We start from the raw sequence: 22,453 nt of genomic DNA, 5'->3' as shown, positions 1-22,453 counted from the left end.
CTCCTGAATCCCAATGATTTAAGGAAATACTCAGAAATGCCGTTTTACACCCATTTTGTATTAAAGGAAAATTATGTGGTTCAAACCACAGACCAAGTGAACCTCAGAACACATTTCTGGGGTTATTCTGTTACACATATGTAATAAATAATTTTCTTTATACATGTCCACCAAAAACCTAATGGGAGCGCGTCTTTAAAGTTTCACATAGCTACACATTTTTTGAAGCAGACTAGCATGCTCAGACGGTCTACATAACCCAGCAAGTCTCCTTCATGACCCTGGTGTGCATCATCATCATCTTCCTCAGAAACACTCATTTCCCAGTCCACCCAGATGTTCCGTACAGTCACTCTGGGGTCCTTAAAGATCAGTCTGGATTTATCCATGCTAAACGTTTTGTTCTCATGACTTCCCGTGGGACTGCTTCACAGGGGAAAGCCAAACGATGCCACCCAAGGTAGCTCCACAACCTCTGACCCCTGTGACGTCCCTGTTTTACTGTCAAAGTATACGATCTGTCTCACCACAGGGCCTGCTCATCGCAGCCTGGTTTGTTTTCACTGTTGGGTTTTATTGCTTCCCAGCAGCCCCCCCGTCCCCCCCCCCCCCCCCCCGTCCCCCCCGTCCCTCCCGGCACACAAACACACCTCTGTCTTCACCTCCACGCTCGCCACTTCAGATTATTTGTTTATTATAAGTTCATTTTTAATGGCATGGGGTTAAAAACGTGCAGAAGTGTCTGTTTAACCCCCCCCCCCCTTTCTGGGCACACACATTTATCTACTACTTTAAAATAAAAGTGTATGTGATGGAATAGCTCCGCCCCCTCTATCTGAGTGAGCACCGTGAGCACACACAGGGACCTACATGCCGGTACGCTTCAATGTCACAAACATACGGAGCCTGACATGGACAAAAAATAATAAATATATTATATTCTGGTCTACTTTTATCCTGTTGTATTTGAATGCACCACAGTTACAGGGACATGTTGATTGGTCAAGATGCATGATGGGATATGTTGCATGTAGCCTCTGGAAGTAAACTGACTGCTAACGAGTGTGTTAATAAAGACGAGTCACCTCAGCACATCCTGAATATTATTATTCCAGTTTGACCCTAAACTACAACATCCATTAACGCAGCGGCTGTCCGTCTGCCGGTGTTAGTACCGTAACCATTCGGCCTGCAATAACCGTTCGTGGTCCTTTCGACTGAGGACAACGTCACACTACGGTAGCCCTACTTGGACAAACTATGTAGCGTGGAGATCTGCTCAGGCTCTACATATTTTATTTCACGTTTCCTTTTGTAACATAAAGTTCTTTTCCCTCTTAAGTTGTGTCTGACGTTATTCTTTGGCGTGTTTATAGACAGATTTTTTGCCACAACCCCCTTTGTAAAAAGATCTGTGGCTGTTAGAATGAACCTGCTGCTCCACAGAAGCTAACACGTCTCTGAGCAGAGCAGCTGGACTGGTAGCTTCGTGTTCGCAGGCAGGGATGGTTCTTTGTTATGGTGTGCGGTCCGGAGAAAGGTTCAGACTGCAGTCCGTTCGTCTGCAAATGCACTTAATAATAATCATAATAATAAAGGTACGTTTAGAAGATGATCTCCCTCCACGTCTGAGCTCTGTTTGTTTACAACGGACCGCATTATATCTTCTTCTATGGTAGTATGGTCATTTGTCCAGACCAATCAGTGTCTGACACGTCATCGGACCAACGGACAGCCAATCACATAATGTGACATCAGCATTAGTCCCAGGACCCCGAACGGTTGTTGCAGGCCGAATGGTTATGGTACCTACACCGGCATGACCATATATATATATATATGTTAGGAACCCAGTCTGTTCCTGCCTGCCTTCCTTGAAGCTCACACTCTCAGTTCCAGTCCGGACCTCCAGCTCCAGCTTTCATCTCCAGTCGAACTGCTCCCCTGCCAGCCAGCTCCTTCCCAGCCCAGCCTCTTCACCGGATTAAGACCTCTGGTCTCAATGAACTGTCCAAACCCTCGTCTGCCTGCTGTCTGCTACGCTGATCCCACAGCCCCTCACAACACTCTATCACGTAAAGAGTTCTTTGGAGGAGCCTGAATTCATCCGACCACATTTTAACCAGTTGCTGTGTGTCATCGTTGTTTCGTTTGTCCGTAGCTCTCTGTTTACCGGTTACAGTGGCCGTTTTGGTCCAGTTGTTCCGCTCCGAGCACAGAGCCTGGGAAAAACTCAGAGGGAACCAAGATCATCTTAAGAGATGGTTTCTGGTCCTGGACCAGGGTACGCTTGGGTGCATTCAGACTGAAAGTTTGTTCCGGAAGTGAACTCTGGTTCACGAACCAAATGGGAACCAAGGATTAATGGCAGAACAGTCAACAATCCTGCATTTTCAGCCTCAAAGCAGTGTTTATCCCACGCCTATGCACTCAGTTAAAATACATTGATGCACTAATAACTCAAGTGTCTGCAGAAGTTGTCAAAATATTTGTCAAATCTTAGCAAACATGCTGTGAAATTGTGTTCCGTTTCAATGTGAAGAATTTAAGATCATTATTGAGGGGTCTGCACGACACAAACTGTGTTTTTCCTGAAACTTCTTGTTCTCGCTTCTGATTGATTCAATAACTGGTTCTGCCAGCAACTGATTTCCAATGGGAATGTTCATATATGAGTTTACATGTGGTCACTTCCTCTGGTGTCTGCGTCCTGCTCAGGAGTCTGTGGCAGATTTAAACTCACACCCAAAAAATGCGTCCATGTGAGACCAAAATTATGAAACACATTTGAAGATTTCCTTTTCGCCTAACAAAACAAGTTTAGCTTTAAGGGTTCGTATTGGGTTTGAAAAATAAGCAACCCCTCCAGGGCCAGTCAAAAAGGTCCAGCCTAATAAAACACGATGTCTCTAATAACCAGTCTGCAAGTAAAATGTTAGCTGACTGTTCCTCATTTCCATTCTAGACCCTTCAGGAACCGGGCTTGTCATTGCCTTTCTCAGATTGCTGAAACTGATATGCATCTCTGTAGAACTAGAACTGCAAATCATTTAAGATTACTTACAGTAATTGAGAGTTAATTGTCGCTCAAAGGTGCAGAAATTTTTCCAACAGCAAAAACAATCTGGTCCTTGCAGTCAGTGACGGCTGCGGGCCGTAAAAATGTATCTCTTCGCCTAAACTTAAAGAAAGATGAACGAATTTTATTTCCCAGACATTGTACTGAACATTTTACCAGTCATTCATAATATAATTGATCCTGGAAAGTATCATTTAGATGGACGTACAGTAGATTTATTTTACTTTAAGGTAAAATCGGCCAATCACAGAGGACAACACACATGTGATGCAGAAAAAACGAGTAAATTTAGTATAGTATAGTATAGTATAGTATAGTATAGTATAGTATAGTATAGTATAGTATAGTATAGTATAGTATAATATAGTATAGTATAGTATAGTATAGTATAGTATAGTATAGTATAGTATAATATAGTATGGTATAGTATAGTATAGTATAATATAGTATGGTATGGTATAAAGAGAATCAGATCGTTCAAAATGAACCAAACTAGACTATGAATCATATCCTCGACCGCAAATCGAGTTGCTAAAATAAATCTTTATTTAAAATCTTTAATACAGGAAATCAAAAGAGAAATAAACGTCCAACAAAACCAAATGATCTTAACAAGCCTTAGAAAGAGACCAATAGAGGTCCTGACGGCCTTTGACATCATCTAAAACTTCACAATAGACACGTACTTTTGTCCTGACCTGCTCGCTTCTGATTCTTTGGTTTCATTGCAGACTGGCCATTAGTTCTCACAGACGGACCCCGCCCAGAGTCCAGTGGTGCTCCATGAAGCATTCACAGGTGACGGCAATAAGTTCCTAGAGCCACGTTGGTCATTAGGAGCTGTCAACAGCCTCGCCTGAATTCCTTCACCACTCCCTAAAAGACGACATGGTGCAGGACTACACTGTGTCCTGGACTTAACACTACGTTTTTTAAACGCCAATATGACATCACCGATTGATGAGGAAAACTTGGATAGTTTATGAAAAATACATTTACAAACGTTTTTTCACATAAAAAAATAGCTCAAACGCATTGCATTGTGGTCTATATTAGCCAAACTAGTAAGCATCAATGGACACTAGATTTTTGCAGAGACAGCGTGAGATAAAGGCCATAACCCTATACGGTGCATTAATAAGTAGTAAGTAGTAAAGGAATTTAGAGTCGTCTGTGTTTGTGAGTCTGTTTCTGACCTTTAAGCATCACGGAAGACTGTTATGGTTTGAAGACAAACAAAAGAAGTCAACAGAAGAACAAGATGTTTTTCTTTTGTCACGTTAATCTTCCTCTCTGCTTAATCCATCACTGTTTTCCTATGTGGAACTTGAAGTTCTCAATGCCTGCATGACTTGCATTTCTCATTAAAATCAAAAAGCTTGGAAGTCATCTGTCCACCGAGGTAATGATGCTTGTCTGTTGAATTCCAGTGGAGCAGCCTGGTCACCAGGCAGCACAGTTGCTGACCGCCTGGCCCTGCATCCCAGGGGAACGACTCATTAAATGGGAATCACTGCGAGACTTTTGTACATGGCATCTATTGAAATGAGCCGTGAATGATAACATGCCTTACTTTGGTCTCAGAGCTTTCTTTTTCTGTGCCAAAACGGTAAACAGCAGAGACGTGTAGGTCTTTTTTTTTATCTGCCTTGTAGCAGTGGACCACCTCTACTTGGTTCTTTTCTCCTCAAACGTTAAGAATACCTCCCCATAGAGATAATGATACATTTTTTCTATTACCAATGTCTGCGACCCATCCCTTCACTTTAAAAGAAACAATCTATCCACAACTGTACTGACTACTGACAAGACTCCATTCTACCCCCCCCCCCCCTTTTAAGCCTAGCCCTGACCTGAACCCTAAGCTGAACCCTAACCAGAAGCTGGGCAAACTATGGTGCACTGGGGTTCTGTCTTCTATTCTCATCTACTTCTCCTCTCCACCTCTGTTCTTCATAATTTATTCATCATTCAGTTCTCCATGCCTATGCTTGGTGCAGTGCGCTTTGTTTCATGGTGCTTTGGCGGGGTCCAGCCCTAAACCACCATCCCTGTCTAGACTCTGGAGTTTATTCTACGGTCCAAATTCATCCAACGGAACGCGAGACGTCATCGGCCCAGAGCCTAGCCGCCATCGATGATGGATCACACATGAGTCTCGACTCACATTCTGAAGACCTCTCCTTTTTTAAATGCCATCATGCCATCATTTCTGTGTATTTTTCAGTAGTTACTGCTGGTTGTACAACAAAGTAGCCTATCCACGTCCACCTTTCAAAACGTTTGATTGTCAAACTTCATGTCCAGGAGTGGGGGTGTGGCCTTCAAACAAGCTCATTCCTGATTGGCGAGAGTGGTTGCCATAGAAACGATGACTCAGTCCAACTGAATTGACTTGATCTGGTCGGAGCTGTAACCATTTTCCGTGGGTGATGTCACACTGACTCCGTCCAGTTAACGGATACAGTCGATGATTTCAACAGTCAGTCACTGAGCTTTTAGGAAAACTGGCTTCATGGGCTTTGTAAAAACCTTCTGAAGTGCCTCGCTGAGCTCAGGTCAGAGCAACGCCTCTCAGAAATGATGGTGTCATGTCCATCATGATCAGGCAAGTAAGCACAACAAAGAAAAACGATAATCACTGCTGAATGCAGCCTACAACGCTCAAACATGCAACTTGAACTCTCTTAACTGCCTGGTCCACTTCCAAGCCATGTCTCATGTTAGCGTATGCAGCCGTTCAAAGGTCAGAGGAAAGAGCAGCACCATGAAATGAATCCACTCCACATTATGAGAGCTGACAGCTCCATGAAGCCACATGGGTTCGCTGGTATTTCAGACGGCTGATGGACCGAGAGTGAAAACGGCTTTCATAGATCAGGTGTTAAAATAATATTCTCTTTATTGGAATATTTTACACGTACCTTTCCTCCTTGGCCTTAATGTGAAAAGAGAAATGTGTTGAGACAGGCTTATGGAGGTGAAACTGCTTTATAAAAGCCATATTTGTTTTTTTTTTAGCTCAGAGTGGAGCTGTGTGGTTAAAACTATGATGTGTGGGACTGTCAGGTTTTGGTTTTTGCAGTTAAATAAAAACAAACACACAAGATTTTAGAAAAAAATATATAGTTTTTTAAGTGCAAAAGATGACAAAAAGCGTTTTACTCAGAATAATTGCAACTTAAGTCTAATCCATCCACCCACCCACCCACCCATCCATCTTCTTCTGCTTATTCGGGACCGGGTCGCAGGGGCAGCAGTCTAAGCAGAGATGCCCAGACTTTCCTTTCCCCGGCCACTTCCTCCAGCTCCTCTGGGGGACCCCGAAACGTTCCCAGGCCAGCCCAGAGACGTAGCCTCTCCAGCGTGTCCTGGGTCTTCCCCGGGGCCTCCGCCCAGTGGGACATGCCTAAACACCTCCCCAGGGAGGCGTCCAGGAGGCATCTGGACTAGATGCCCTAGCCACCTCAACTGGCTCCTCTGGATGTGGAGGAGAAGCGGTTCTACTCCGAGCTCTCTGCGAGTGACCGAGCTCCTCCCCCTATCTTTTAAGGGAGCGCCCAGCCCCCCATGGAGGAAGCTCATTTCAGCCGCTTGAATTCGGGACCTTGTTCTTTGGGTCATGACCCAGAGCTAATGACCATAGGTGAGTATTGGAACGAAGATCGAACGGTAAATTCAGAGCTTTGCTTCCTGGCTCAGCTCTCTCTAAACCACAACGGACCGGTACAGCGACCGCAGAACGGCGGACGCTACTCCCATCAGCCTGTCGGTCTCACGGTCCACTCTTCCCTCACTCGTGAACGAGACCCCAAGATATTTAAACTCCTCCACCTGGGGCAGGGACACTCCACCCACTAAGAGATTGCATCCTACCTTTCTCCAGTCCCTCCATGAACCGACACCCTATCGTGGTGTAGGGGTTTGAGAGCTCGAGAGATCCCAGGAGATATCCGGGGCTTTTGCCCTTGGTATTGCCTCCCATGGCAGACAGATCTGAGCTGAAGAGCAGTTCAGAAACCATCAAACTCTTGTTATGTCACCCGTATTGGTGTCACCGGGGCCCCACTTTGGAGGCCTTGGGGCCTACAGGTGTGCGCCTGGTGACCTCTCACGCTCTGCTTTCTGCTAATGGCTTCACTCGTTTCACCTGTGGCTTCTTCTACTTAAGCAGTAGCCTTTTCCGCCAGCCCCCCAGGGCCTGTGTGCCTATTGAAAGTTCTGCCCTGACCTATGAGTTTTGCCCCATGCCCTGACTGTTTTTGTACTTTTAGATTTGGATTTTGCCCGTTGGACTTGGATGCTGACCATAAGTCCATTTGGACCTCCTGAGACCTCCAAAAGACCTCCTCCTGTGCAAGCTTCTTCCTGGGACATCAGTCTGGAAATTCCCTCCATCATCCCTGAGTGAGCGACCCCTTTTTTTTTTTTTTTTTTTAACTTGTCCTGTCCAACAGCTGGGCAGACAGATGAGTGCTGAGGGCCTCTTGTGTTGGACATATTTTACTTTAACAAGAGGGGTTATTAATCTTCACACAAACCAAAGGTATGTCTGAATAAACCTCTTTTGTAATTGAGGCCAAACTTTATTAATTTCAATCATGTCTGATAATCTTTGGTGTTGGACCGGACGGAAAAGGAAAGAAGGGAAGAAGAGAGAGGGACGTTAGAGAGAGAGGGGGGGGGGGGTAGGAGGGTGATAATAGGAGGGGAAGGGGGATAAGACCATGAAGCAGCATAAAGCAACAAGTTTACTGGTTGTTAATCATTATGGTAAGGTTCAAATGTAGTACAAAAAGGGCGGGGCCTGTCCACACACACACTCGAATGTTATAAACACACCTGCTAGCTGCAAAAATGTCCACATGTCAACATGTATACAAAACAGATAGTGTTCACACGCATACTTATGCCTTAAAACCAACTAGTGTGAAATATTTCAGTCATTCAGTCATGCAAACTGTTAGTGCAAAGGTGAGCTAACACCTGTGCTCAGGTGAGTGTTTATGTTCCTCTAAAATGGATGGTGGAACGTGAAAAGAAGGAGGGAGAGTGCCCAGCCACCCCCACCCCAAGACCCCCGCCGCAGCAGCAGCGGCAGCCGGAACCCCCCCCAACGCCACACGGGAACCGGCAGGGTACAACCGCCGCCCGGGCGACCAAGCCCGCCACCCAGGCCAGGGCCAGCAGGACCGCCGCAAGGCCCCCAGGGCCAGAGAGCAGGGAGGCACGGAGGGAAAGAGAGCGCCGCCCCAGCCCAACCAGGAGAGCAGCCCCCCCGCCGCGCCGGGAGAACCCAACGCAGGGCCCCACCGGAGAAGGACGCCCACAGCCCCAGACGAGCACCCCACCACCACCCAGGAGTTCCGGGCATCCCCCCGCCCCAACCCCAGGTACGAGCCAGGACCCCCCAAGGGAGACCCGCTCCGCACTCCAGGCAGCCATCCGCCCGGCCCACGGTTGGTCCAGGGAGGAGCAAGGCAGGGGCCCGCCGCCCCCGCCCAGGAAGGGGGAACCCCGGGGAAAAAAGAGGGCCCACAAGGGGTGTTGTAAATATGGCCCGACCAGGCTCGGCCACAGTTGGAAATTTGGCGGGGCCCAGTGCTCAGGAGCAAGGACCAGAACCCACCCCCCAGGGACACGAACACCCCCGGCTCAGATGTAATGTGAACCCCCCCACCGCGTGGAGAGAGCACCGCCGGGCCCATGAAGCCGGCACCCCGGACACGGCCGCCGTTGCAAAGGGGCCCATACCCCCCACCAGGGAAGAGGTAGGGGACAGATGGTCCTAGGTCCCACCTTCCTTGCAAAATCTGTGTGCATGTGTGTGTGTTTATGTTGGAATGTATATATTGAGGGGGGAGGGGTTTGTGTACTAAGGGGGGTGCAGTTAAAATTGGCGGGTAGGGCACTAAGGGGACATCTCCTGATTACTCACAGTGACGTCCCCTCCCCCTCCCCACCAAGGGGCCCTAAATGTCTAAGGTGCGGTTAAAATTGGCGGGTAGGGTGCTAGGAGGACATCTGCTGCTTGCTGGCAGTGATGTCCAAGCACCCCCCCTACCAAGGGCCCTACATGTCTAAGGTGCAAATAAAACCGAAAGAGGGGGGGCCCACTCCATACGGCAACCATAGGAGGGGGGCCACTGCCTAGTAACCCCCCCCCAAGGCTCATCGCAGGCTAAGCCCCCCACCCCCTCACCCTAATATGAGGTTATATGAGGAAGGGGGTAAGTTGGGGACAGCTGGTAGACTGTCCCCCGGTGGTGAAACAGCTGTCCCCCGCCCCCCTCCCCCCAGCAAGGGGGCCAGGCCCACCCAGCCCAGGGGCCCCACCCCCGGAGGCGCCGACACCCCAGGCCCAGCACTACCCACCCCACACAGAGAGAGAGGAGCCAGAAAGCGTCCCCCCCCCCCCCCCCCCCCGGAGCAAGCCCAGGCCCCCACCCCCAAACGCCGTCCCTAGAAGAGCTCTGGTCAGGCCTCGACGGGACCGAGGCAGCCAACCGGACGGGGAAACCGCCGATGGCCTCAGCGGAGACCCCGACCCGTCAACCCCCCCTGCCCCGTACCAATAGTGCCCACCCCCCTCCCCCAGAATGCCCCCCCACAGGACAGGGCCGACAAGACCCCCCAACCCACCCCACCCCAGACCATGCAGCCGAAGCGGATGACACCCAGAGCGACCGGGGGCCCCAAGAGGGTTGTCCCGTCCCGCCCCGCCCCAGAGCCAGGGAAGGGCCGATCCCAGCCCCAGGTGTAGATGGACAGCCCATCCAGTGCCGCTGCCCCCCCCCCCCCCCCCCCGAGCAGTGCCCCCCGCCAGCCCCCCCCAGCACAGGCAAAGGGACCCCCCCCTCAAGCCAAGCCAGACCACCACCCCGCCACGCACCCCCACACCCAAGCCTAGAGGACCTGAGCGACCCCTTTGACCCTGAAGTTTCTTGGTGTAATTGTCTGTGGCTTCAACCTTTCTTTAGTGTCCCCACGTCTCCGCTGGTGAGGACCATCCTGAGGTCTCCTCAAGCTCCACATTTCTATTTTATAAAACTCCTCCGAGCCAATAACCTTTTAATATCCAGCTATTCTTCTTGGGGTTCTGTGTTAGTCTAACACAAACTCCGGTCAGGAACCGGGTCACAAAATTATACTCTGTGTTTTACTACTAACTGACAGATACATTTGAGCTTTAGTTGATATTTTAGTGACTGCATTCCACTGAAAGGTAAGTCAACTCTTGATCTGCTGTTTTTCAAACTACAGTCAGAATCTGAATTAACCATCAAACTAATGACTTCTATTTCCAAAAAATGATTATGACAAAAGACTCAAACTGCTCAAGAAGTGTTTTAAATGCCTTTATTGAAAAATGAGCATATATATAAATCTCTAAAACACTGCCTCTTGGATTACAACCAGTGAGAATACAAAAAGTGACAAAGAAAACGTGTCAGAAGCTGCCTCAAAAGAAAAGTCGTGGTTTCACATTGTCCTGGGGTTCCAAAGGCAAAACTAAATCATTTGACAACAAACAGCAGGTAGAAATATCTCCAAGACAAGTTTGTCTAAATTCTACAAACTGCCCCTAATTATGTTTAAATGGATCTCTGGGTTTTTCCAGATAAAATGTTAAAATATTCTCCTAGAGAAGATGACTGCCTACAGTTAAAAACTGAGATTTAACAATTAAATGAAATTATGAATGATTCTAGAACGGGTTAGAGGAAAATGGGTTGAATTGTGTTTCCATTATTAAAAATGTTTCCTGTAATCCAGCTTTACTGCTGGTAAGGCTGTAATAATTATCTCTGAGCAGATAATCCAGTAAAGTTAGATACGAGCGTCAGGTTAAAGTTTAGAAATGAGAAACTAAACGTGGTGAATTAATCCAATATTTATATCTTTCAGTTTGTGCATCTATTGTTGGGTATAATTACACAAAACATTTAGCCGGTCTCTGCAGCTACACAACTGTCAATCACAGGGTTATGACTCCATTATCTGACACGACCATCACCAGTAACCCCTAAAAATGGCCGCCAGCATGCAGACCTCTGGTTTCATTTCACAGCACAGAAGATGTTGAGGGGGCGTGGCCATGCGGGTTAGCTCGGTGGTTCAGATGACACATCATCCATCAGCTAAAGAGAAGCTACAGAACTGCTGAGGTGAGAGTCCTCTGGTGTCACCGGACGGCAGCGTTCAGCTTCTAGACGGTGGATTTCCAGTCTGCTGCTCATTGATTCTGGCTGGAAATTGGGGTCAAAATTCCTCGCCACGACTAAAACAGTTTCACGACTGTCAGAGCACAGAACGGTGCTCATGATGTCACACATCAACATGTGAAAGGAATATAGAAGTTTAATACTGCAGTTTGATAACTTCATTTACTGTCTACAACACATTACATTTAAAGCATTTATAAAATGATAGATTCATGTATTATATAAAAAAACATCGAAAAAGTCACATTTGAAAGACACATGTCATCATAAAGTGGCTCTAAAATACATGTGAATGAATAACTTCCCTGTATCTCCCGCTTGAACGTTCCTCTGCCCTCCAATAGCTTTTCATTCCTCTCCAGGTTAGGTGTTGGGGGGGGATACTGCACTCAGAGCCTCGTGAGCCGCATCGTTCCTCTGACAACTTCAACTCGCCCCTTTTTTCCAACACCGGAACTAGAAATTCTTATTTACGCGGAAAAGATCCTGGATTCGGCTGAATAAATACGCTAACATGTCAGACCAGGTGAAGCCGTGTGAGGTTCAAACCCCACACATTCATCTCTTCATCTTATCTTTTTATACAAAATGAACATCGAAGTACAAACACATCAATGGCTATGACCCCTCCCCCTGAATGTATATATATATATGTATATATATAAACCAAATCAGTGCTCATTTCTGTGCAGAGTGTCCCCTCTCTGTGCTGCTGATGCAGAAACTGTGGAGGCGGATTCGTGGCTGCACGCTTCAACCCGACTAACCAAAGCTAGTTAGATGGTTTTGCTAGTTAACAGTGGCTGCTCATGTTTCTGTTGCATCATCTAATGCACAAGTTAAGATGGGAACTGAAATAAAGTTTTAGAATTTAACCCATAAAAGAAAAAAAAAGAGAGGATTTGGTGATTTTTAGTAAAAGAGAAGGAAACCCTCAATCTGTTAAAAGGGTGAGCAGCAGAAGCATAAAATCGGATCCCTTCATCTATAAGCTGAGACAGATTCCTGAGGTCTGGTTAAGCAGACTTTGGTCAACACGCCGTTGGGACAAAAGCACCGTGGTTCCAGTCACTCGTCTGCTTTTGGGCTATAATGACCAAACGTCTGCATCTTTTGAGGCTTCGCTAACACGGTGACCTCATGGGAGGTCAGGTGAAGCTTTGATTTGAACCTGTAATGGGTCACAACTCTGACGGACAAAGCAAGCTCAGACTTCACCATCAGGGGGAACATATTTTTCTTTTACAGGAAGCTGGCCTGCTCCTGCACTGATGTGTCCATAAAGACACACACATGTGGACACGGGATGTCAAGTTTTCCCTTATTTTTGAAAGCAGGTTAAAGCGACGTGTCCGGAGTGACGTGGTGCAGCGGATGCCCCGGTTGCTGCGTCTGGTCCAAAGAGGGGGGGAGGTACTTGCTGCGCTTTTGCATACATTTGGAGCAGTGACAGGAAGGTGGGGAGACTCAACCTGGAGTCCCAGGTCCGACAGCACCAGTCTTTGTCCCTCCCAGTTACATGTTCTGGCCATTGCGCCTCTTGGATTTCTTCACCCTTTTGGAAAAGATAGAAAAGTAAAATTTGTGAAGGAAAAGTTCATTTAAAGTTTGGCATTCAGTCTGTTTTGTTGTGAGTCTAAATTCCTCCTCAGTGTTTAAACAAAAGTCAAAAAATTAAAGGCTGTTCAACGGAAATCAGTAAATATATCGAGAAAATCATGGATCCAAACAGAAAACATGACTTCACACGCTGTGGCAAAAATGAACATGATGGTTTATGGAGGGTTAGACATGCTTTTATTAGCCATCAACGACCGGTTTAAGGCCGTGTCACACAGCCACATTCGTCACGTTTTCCACGTGTGTAATGTCATGGGTGATCCATGCGTGAGAAACGTCACTCATACGTGTTTCTTATGTCCGTCGAGGGTCTCGGCAGACGGCTCTTTGTGGCACATACCAGACTAAATGTTCTTTTAATGCCATGGAAAAAGTTCTTCCATTTGTTCAAAAAGGCTCCCGCTGTTCAGTGATCGATTGTTTGTGCCTAGAACGACCAGTAGGGGGCGAACGCGGCTTTTTTCACTCATGCGAGTAAAGCTGTCATGAGGAAACGGCTCGTCTTCTTTTCTTTCTTTCTCCTTTCAGGACAGTAACATCTTTACTTGAAATTGGTTATCAGCTGTTCAGAATGTTTGGTCACTTGAGAATTATGCAGTTTATTTTACTTAGTTTATACGCAATTTATACACAAATCTCACATAATTGTGTGTGATTTTTGTGAGATGCAATTGTGTGTCTTTCCACGACCGTTCCATGTTTGTCTAACGGACCTTTCATGGATGAACCACCAAAGTATAACTTTTAAATCCCGTATACGGCGCACAGATCACGTTCAAATCACGTACTTGAAGCACAAATTTTGGGCCAGATTTGGCTTTAACCCTGGTTAATCTGTTCTTTGTGTGAGTTATTCGTCCTAATTCTGCGATTCATTCCTGATACATCTGTGAAAATTTCACGTAAAACCATAACTTTTCTCACTTATTCCATGTATTTTCATTTATGACCATTTTATGACCAATTATGTGCTAAACGTACGCAGTGACTGTTTGACACGCCCTCAAATGATTAAACACTATAGTCTTTATTATTTGTAATAAGACGTTTTCATTTTTAAAGCATGAATATCAGTCTGTCTCCTTGTTCTGTGTTTTAGCAGGAACACATCACTCGCTGACGTGAAAACATCTTTTTGTGGAGCGTTTATGTCATAAACTGTTGACAAAATTGTCCATAATTATTCTAGTTTCAGTTTAATAATCTCTTTTACATGTTGTGGATATGAAATATAGGATTCTTTTGCCTTTTTTCCAATGTTGGCAACACTTGAACGGTAGAGAATAATGGTTGCCCATTATTTTGGCCTAAATTATGACCAGATAATTCATTTTACATTTGATCCTGCAGGTTTGGGTCAAACCCCCCCCCCCGTCCGGCTGCACGTGACTAAGGATGGAAGTTCAGCCACAGCTTGAGGCATTTTCTCCAAGAAAGGCAGAGGATTCAGCTGCACAGCTCATTAAAACGATCTGCTTCAAAGTGAATCCATTATTCACGTCGTTCAGGCTGCTGGCTCTAACTTTCTGGTTGATTGCTGCAGTTTGACTTCTTATCAGTTATTATTCCTAATTGATGATATAAAATGAGCTGAAAACATGTTGAAATGACAAACATGTGGACGTCCCGTCCTCCCGTTTCTCTTAGATGTTCATCCACACGCTTTTGAGGACCGATCTGTTAAAAACTGAACTGGTTCTAAAAACCACATCGACATTATGAGAGGAATGATGAGCTGGAAGCAGGAGAGTCCCCATCATTAACAGGAGTTTACTTCATAGCAGTCAGCTGTGAACTGAAACCAGCATCATGTTTCGTGTCCTTCAGTTCTCATCAGGACGCTCTTACTTGTTGATGGCGTTCTTTAGGTACTGCTGCAGCCACTTGGTTGCTGGGTTGATGCAAACTTCTCTGTTGTTCTTCAGCTTAGCACTGTGGGAGGACAGACGAGTAAAACTGTCATTCAGTCCAGCGTGTTTAGTCTACACTCTTGTTTATCTTCATAATCATTTATTCATTTCTGTTCTGAGATCTCAGATGTGGAAGTCTAGTCAGACTGAATTCACTCGTCTGTGCTTCTATGTGTAAAATCTTATCTGATGCACAGAAGCTGCTCACCGTCATCAAACCAGAGAAGATACAACTTCAATAAGTGTACTACTACTACTACTACTACTACTACTACTACTACAGTGCCTTTGTGAACAAAATCCCTCATCTTTCACTCTTTTTTTTCAGATAAGAATATGTTTTCCACTCCAACAAATTATTTCTTCCTTCTTTGACTGAATAATATGTTTGTACTTTTGCAAAAACGAGGTTGTTGCTCCACAAAAGGCACTCGTCTTTTCTAAACTAAAGTATATTATGATAAAGTCTAAATAACTCTCATTAGAAGCTAGGAACTGTGTTCTATAACTGTGTAAATAAATAAGTAAAATAGTTTAGTAAAGCATATAGGTTCACTTCCTTACACTCCTTTTTAAGCAAATACAGAACTAAAACTAACTCTCTCTCTCTCTTTCTCTCTCTCTATATATATATATATATATATATTTATTGAGAGAGAGATGGATGACTATCTATCTTCTTTCATTTTTAATTTTTTTTACATTTTCCATTCAAGATTAATCATTCAGAGATTGATATATCTACAGTATATACAGATTTTTATTTCTTTATTTTTTCTGTAGTATTTTTTGTTTTGATTACTTCGAGTCTCCAACACAAAACCAAAGCAAATAACTATTCTCTCAATAATTGTTGGGGTTCAAGCCTGAAACTTTCCCCTGACTAGTGGCAGAAAACCTGCCACTTACTGGGTTGTAAACACACCTGGACGTGTCTCCTCAGGTGTAAATTCTGAATCCAGGACTCTTTCTTAGCGCTGACTTGCTTCCTGTTTTCTTAAGGAAGCAGTTGTGTTTGTTTTTGTCACGCCATTTCTGATTGTAGAACTGTCAGTAATACTTCCCCCTAAAACATCCTAAACTCATCACGGCTCAGAGGACAAAGCGTGGTCACCATGTGGTCAGTGCTGCAGTTGAAAAACCGCAGGTTTGAATCCGCAGAGGGACGAGCAGGAAGGCGTCTCACGTCATAGATCACACATGTTGCACTGAATGAAGCTGTGTTTCTGGGAAACGTCTGTGGTTTTATGGAAATCATCATGAATGAACATCACAGCAGAAGATGCCGTTTTAGATTGACATGAATAGATTCTGCTTGAACTGCTGAACACTGTACACATAGTATTGAGGCGCTGCGTAACTCATGCAGCAGACAGAGCTGTTCAGTCCGTCTGCTGCAAACCAAAACAGGAACAGGAAGAGCTGCAGTTTACGGAAAAGATATTTCTCATCAACGAATCCACATTACAACGTAAGTATGGCCTCGTCTGCCTCGACTCACATATGAACGGAGGTTTCATCCCATTCCTAACCCAGAGTTCAGTGGGACCTCGTCCACCTTTTGCAGCTTCTAAAGCTTCAACTCTTCTAAGGCTGTCCTCAAGGTTGAGGAGTGTTTCTAGGAATTACGGCCTTTTCTCCCAAAAGCGCGTTGGTGAGGTCACACACTGTTCAGAGCATTATGTAGTGAACAGTGAAGGACTTCAAACAGGTCTTCCTGGTTTTCACCATCTCAACCACGTCAACGTAACTACTTTGTTGTTTTCTTTTCATTTAAAGAAATGTGACCAAAAAAAACCAATAAAGTCAATTCAACGTAAAAGCATCAGGAACATACAGTAATAGGATTGTTCAAGATATTGTAAATAATTTAAAAAGCATTCAGAAGATGTGTATTCTTTTTTTTTAAAGCGTGTCTGTTAATTTATGGTAAAGCTCCACTCCGATCATCTTTTGATCTATTTTCAAAGTTCTCCCCGTGTTCCCTTGGAGAAATCCATCCGTCCAGTTCTGATCCAGATTCCAGCTCAGATGAGGAAAACAAAGACGTTCATGGATCTGTTGGTCTGCGTCAGAATGGGGCGGAGCATCAAGTCTTTGGCCCCGCCCAGGGGATTTTCTACATCACAAACACCATTTGCTTCTTTTTGTCTTTCTTGTGCTTTCAGTGATAATGTTGCACTCCCAAAAAAAGTTCCTTTTCTAAGCCGACAGTTTAAATCTAAGAAAGAAACCTCGGCTTCACCCTGAGTTGTGTTCTTTTCTTTCTCTTTTTTCCTTTCAGACTGTTGTGTTTTTGCAGCAGCTCTGTTTGGTCGTCAGCTGAGGAAGGAGATGTGAGGCAGATGTTGCTGATCGTTCCTTCCAAGGCCCAGACGGCTGATCGCAGGTCAGGAGGGAGGTCTCCCCCTCCAAACATGTGGACGTCACACCTTCATGGCAAAAGGTTCCCTGTGCGTGTTAACGCCTCAGAGGTGTCTCCTTGCTCCTCCTATTCTTTTCATCACACAACTGCAAATTGAATCTATCCTTGGCGCCTTCCGTTGCTCTAAGAAACCTTTTCCGGATTTTATTTTTTCATTTGTTTGCTTCTCTAACCCTTTAAATTGTACCTCCATTATCCTGCAACACATTCAGAACCAATGAGCCCACATTCTCTAACACCCGAGTCAGGGGACCCAACCCCCCAAGACTGAATCCGTGTTCCTCCGGGGACGTCCCCTTTCTTCGGAAGTTCTCTACTGTTTGGACGTCTTCATCCTGTTTGTCTGTCCGGGCGTCAAACCCTGAACCCGGACTGATCCGGCTGGAGCTCCAGCAGCAGGTAGTAATTACTTCCCAGCACGGTAATGCCAATGTTTGGATGCATGAGGAGGGGGGTGGGATGCGTGGGACACAGTGGGACAGGGGGGGGGCACACATGTGGGGTCAGGGGGGTGTTGTGTTCCCAGCTTTCTTTCATCTGCCTCAGTAAAGACAGCGGCTCCGCTCTGCAGGTTCTGTGACTTTTTGACTCCTCTGGTTTTCTGAAGGGGGGGTCCCAGAGTTCGTGTTCCTACCTGAGCTCTGTTTATCCACTCTGACCTTTTGCCATTTGCACCCCCCCCCCCGCCACGGCCTTTCACCTTTCTGAGCGTCCGGACTGAATGAGACTTTTTGGTTAATGTGTTCCAGCCCGCTGACGGTCGGAGCGAGCGGCCGCACTTTCAGGCGGGAAAAAACAAAAAAAGTGCAGAGGGGATGCAGGAGGTCAGCAGAAACACAAAGGGAATCACTTTGACCCTTAAATATGACTTCCTTTGCAGTATGTGAACTCCCCCCCGGCTCTGGCTGTTACCGCCTTCCCCTCCCTGAGTGAAACGTGTTTCTTTAAGCTCCTTGATGGAGACAGCACTCGGATGTCAACCCCCAGCACATTTCCAATCACATCGACTGTTCAGTGACATAAATGACAGCGACCCCCCCCATAACTGTGTTTTGCATTAACATGAAAGGTTTCAAATCCTTGCTTTAAAACAAAAATAACAAGAATTATGGCTCATGATTGGGATTCTCCTTGGAATCCGTTTTTAAGACAGAGTTTAGTGGAGCTTCGCCTGATTTTTTTAGCGTTTTTTCACACTTTATGGCTTTGTCATCGTCTGTAAAATGACTGTTTACATTATTATTTTCTCTCTACATGTTTTACCTCCATTATAAAACACAAAAGTGTTGGATCTCAAATTTTGTGTCAACAAAAAAGATTACAGTTAACACTTGGATTTAAGTTTTTTGGACAGTTTCAGGTTCATTGTGATTGTTTGTTGTTGAAAAATGTTGAAAATAAAGAAATAAAGAAACCAGGGTTGTATTAAAACGATGGATCGTAAGCATTGCCACAAAAAACAGCCATAAATTCCATCTTCTGAACCCACTGAATCCCTTTCGGGGTCACAGGTCAAAGATAAATAATTACAGCAAATTGCAAAGAAGTCAAAAGCTGTCAGAGGTCTCAGACTAGAAGGGTTAACGGCGTCTGCCACTCAAACACCTCGCTCTCCGTTCAACAACAGTTTCACGTCTTCACAGGAAAGGATGTTTTGTTTCATTTGGAGAGATTTTTCCCTCACTTTTTTCAGATGTCCAAAACTCCAAACAGAATCCAGTTTTTAGTCCATGTTTAGTGTGGAGGTCCTCAAAAATATGAAGTAAACTGACAAACATCATTCAAAGACCCTCAGCAGGGACAAATCCCATGCTTTTATTTTGGAGCTGCAACCTTCAGCACATAAAGACATTCGGCTGATTTCTCACTGATTCCAGCAGGAACCACAAAAAGAAAACATGTTAATGTTTCTATCATGATAAATATAAATGAACTACTGCTTTTGAGGGAGGAATCAAATATCAACACAAAAAGAATTTAACCTTTTTTATACGTTTTGACAGAGGCTCACATGACTTCTTTTCAAAATAAAAAACAGATTGTTGAAGTCTGAAGCGGCATTTCAGCAGTGATTGGTTAAACAACGACACCGTTTATTTCACCGTTGTTGTGCATCTTAGCCCCCCCTTTGTGATCCTAAATCTGAGTGTGGGGCTGCAGACCCCTGATCTAACACTAGAAATAATGAAGACACATGACGGTCCATCATCAAGCAAATGGGAAGCTAAGTTTTAAAAATATTCTTATAATTTCTTTTTAGAGTACTCCAAATTGTTCAATAAAAAATATTAGATGGATAGACAATAAGATTGAAATTACTTCATTTTCTAGTCAGATTAAACTTGTAAACGTCAAATCTGATATAACAAGTGACATATAATGAAAATTTCAGACTGCATTTCCTCGATATAGCAAACCTTTTTTGCATCAATTAATCACAGAAATTCTGTTTATAATTTACATTTTTTTCTGTGAGGCAGAGAATTTCGCATTGAAATAGGATATCCTCGTTGTTCAGAGCATCATTAAATATCATTTCCATTGATGGTGGAGCTGAACAGTCATCGACTTACATGACTTGGAAGGGGCAGTTGGGCGTGTGGAGGAACTTGAGCTCTTTGATGGAGCGCTGAGGAACAGTGTTGAGCGTAGAGCGACACCAGCACCGCTCCACCAGGCTGATGGGTTTGGCTGCAAGACACAAACCGCAGGTGAGAAGAGAGCAACCAACCTAGACGTCAGTCAACGCCGCCGGCATGGACCCACAAGAGGCCGCAAACCTCAAACCTTTGGGCTACAATGAAACCTAAAAGGACTCCTCCGACGGAGGTCTGAAAAAACACTTTCAACAGTTTGCTTTCAGAATGTCCGATTGAGGTTCAGATGAAAACATAAACTCTGTCGACCTCTACAAGTCTTCCTAAAGCACAGGGAGGGATCTACTGGCTTTTTCACACAGTAATAATTTCATTAAAAAGAGATTAGTTCCGTCTGTTCACTCTTTCACACATACGGGCAGAATTCTGTCTTTTCAGCCCTCAGCAGCTTTCTGAAGGGTCCTCAGCGTTTCCCCTCTTCAGGGGTCTGCAGCAGCAACCAGCAGAGGAACCTGCAGCCTCATTCTGAAACAACAGCAACCTGAGCACAGATAACTATTTGATTTTCATGCTTTCTAAAGTTACATGGCTGTGAAAAAGAAAAAAAGGGCAATCTATTTGTAAATTTAGAATAACTGAACATTTTGACAGATAAGCTAAAAAACTCTATTTGATTTACTCCATGCAACAGTCACGCAGTTTGATTGTTTGTTTTTGCTACATTTTTAAAAAGTCACAAAATTTGCTTTTACGCTTCAGCAAGCCTGAATCACGAAGAAACACCAAATTTAATTCACAAGCGGTCAAATCCTCAGTTATATCAGCCTAATGATTTGCACCCTTTCAGTCTTTTATCATGCAAACGACGGGATTATTATGCAGCAGGCGGCGCCGCGGCCAGCAGCAGCCCATCTCATCACCTTCCAGCCCTAATTACAAACTAATGATAAGAGAGCAAACACACACATCCAGACCGGATTCTTTCAAATCTCACTGAGGCAGAAACATCCCAGATCAGGACCCTCGACGCCTCCCTAACCCCCTAAACATGAGGGCTGAATGCAGGAGGACAGGTCCAGACTGTCCAAACCCAGATAGAAATGTTAAATAAAAAAAAATGGAAACATAGAATAAAAGCATGGCTTGGATCTGTGTTCAGATGACCTTGTTAGCACAATTACAGCCAAATGCTTTTTGTTACAAAGATGTGAGAAAATAAATGAATTCCCTGCAAGTACCTAGTAAACGTAAGTACCATGCAAATACCCAGTAGTTATACAACAAGTCCTGTACTGTAAAAGAAGGGGTTACCAATAAATGAAGTGAAAGTAGACGGTGGATCCAAACCCAATCAAAAAAAAAGAAACTGATAAAATAATTGACTGAGAACTAAAACAAAATTCTGTTTGAAAACAGTAGAACTAGTTAATTTTGAGTTTTAAGCTTATTCTATCATGAAATCTACTCAATCCTTTTCATTTTTGGAAGAATAAAGGTCCTTTAAGAGAGTCAAGGTCTGCGTGTTTGTAACAAAATCTGCACTTTAAATCTGTCATGACAAAAGAAGGGATCAAAAAGGTTAAAAGATGTGATTTAAACATTCTAGAAAAGTCTTTAAACTTCCAAAAATGATTCTCAATTCCTGAAATTCAAAATCTTTTGCATGAAATACCAAATTACTATAAAACCTATAAAATAAAACAGTGAAACTCTAATCCTGTAAAAGAACAAAAAATTTAAAAAACAGGCAGAAACAAACCAAAACCTTGTCAGAAATTCTGGCAGTCATAGCCTCCATCCGACCTGGACCGGTCCGGGTGTCCCTGGACTCACCTTTGGAGGTTGGGGTGTGCGTGGCCACGGTCAGCAGAGCCATCAGTGCGAGCAGCTTGGCGTCCATGGTGGGGGTCTGTTGGGCTGCTAGGATCCAGCATAAACTGGGACCACCAGCTCAGCTCTGCTCTGTTTAAGCTTCAGATGGGAGGAGGACGACCGAGCAGAGAGAGAGAGTCCCTCTTTCTCAAGAGGAAGGGGGGGGGGGGGCTCCCTCTGCATGAGAGGGTGGGGCCAAGCCAAGGGAAAGGGAAGAAAGAGAAGCTGCAACCAATCAGGTTAGACCGTCTTCCATTGTGAAGGAGTTGGCCGGGATTCAAGGAGAAAGTCTGAGTCCACTTTCCTCACTTTGGCTTCAGAGCATTTTCTCTCACCTTTACGTCTTTGTCTTTTATTTCACTCAATTTCATTTCATTTCATTTCATTTATTTATTTGTTCCTTTCATGAAAATTGATGTTCAAATGTTTACATATTTCTCTTACATATTAAACATTTTCATGATTGGAAAGGAGCAGAATTGAAGAACACAATTCTTATAATTATCTGCTCCCTTTTAAACATTACATTTACATTTCTCACACCATCACCTGTGCTCAGATTTCACAATGTACAGTTCCACTACACAGTAAATACATTCCATTCATTTATTACATACATTCCAAAAATTCCATTCAACAGTCAAGTTTGTACAAACTAATTTGTTTAGCTTTATACATCCGTTTAAATTGAATAATACTTTGACAACTTTTTAACTGATTCTCCT

At 44.5% G+C, this 22,453-nt stretch overlaps 1 protein-coding gene across 1 annotated transcript; it reads right to left on the bottom strand.

Annotated features, from left to right (window-relative positions):
- Positions 1-12,274: 12,274 nt before the first annotated feature.
- On the bottom strand, positions 12,275-21,838 carry cxcl12b (chemokine (C-X-C motif) ligand 12b (stromal cell-derived factor 1)). Its single transcript, NM_001104727.2, has 4 exons — positions 21,690-21,838; positions 19,833-19,950; positions 14,773-14,856; positions 12,275-12,859 (listed from the first exon to the last, which is right to left on the bottom strand). The coding sequence occupies exons 1-4, from the start codon at positions 21,754-21,756 to the stop codon at positions 12,820-12,822; spliced, it is 309 nt and encodes a 102-aa protein (NP_001098197.1). The 5' UTR covers positions 21,757-21,838; the 3' UTR covers positions 12,275-12,819.
- Between the last annotated feature and the right edge of the window lie 615 nt (positions 21,839-22,453).

Source organism: Oryzias latipes, chromosome 1 (genome assembly GCF_053564925.1).
Source record: "Oryzias latipes strain Hd-rR chromosome 1, Olatipes_Hd-rR_3.1".
NCBI classification, from domain to species: domain Eukaryota; kingdom Metazoa; phylum Chordata; class Actinopteri; order Beloniformes; family Adrianichthyidae; genus Oryzias; species Oryzias latipes.
The sequence above is the reverse complement of the archived record's forward strand: the minus strand, read 5'-3'. Positions and strand labels throughout refer to the sequence as shown.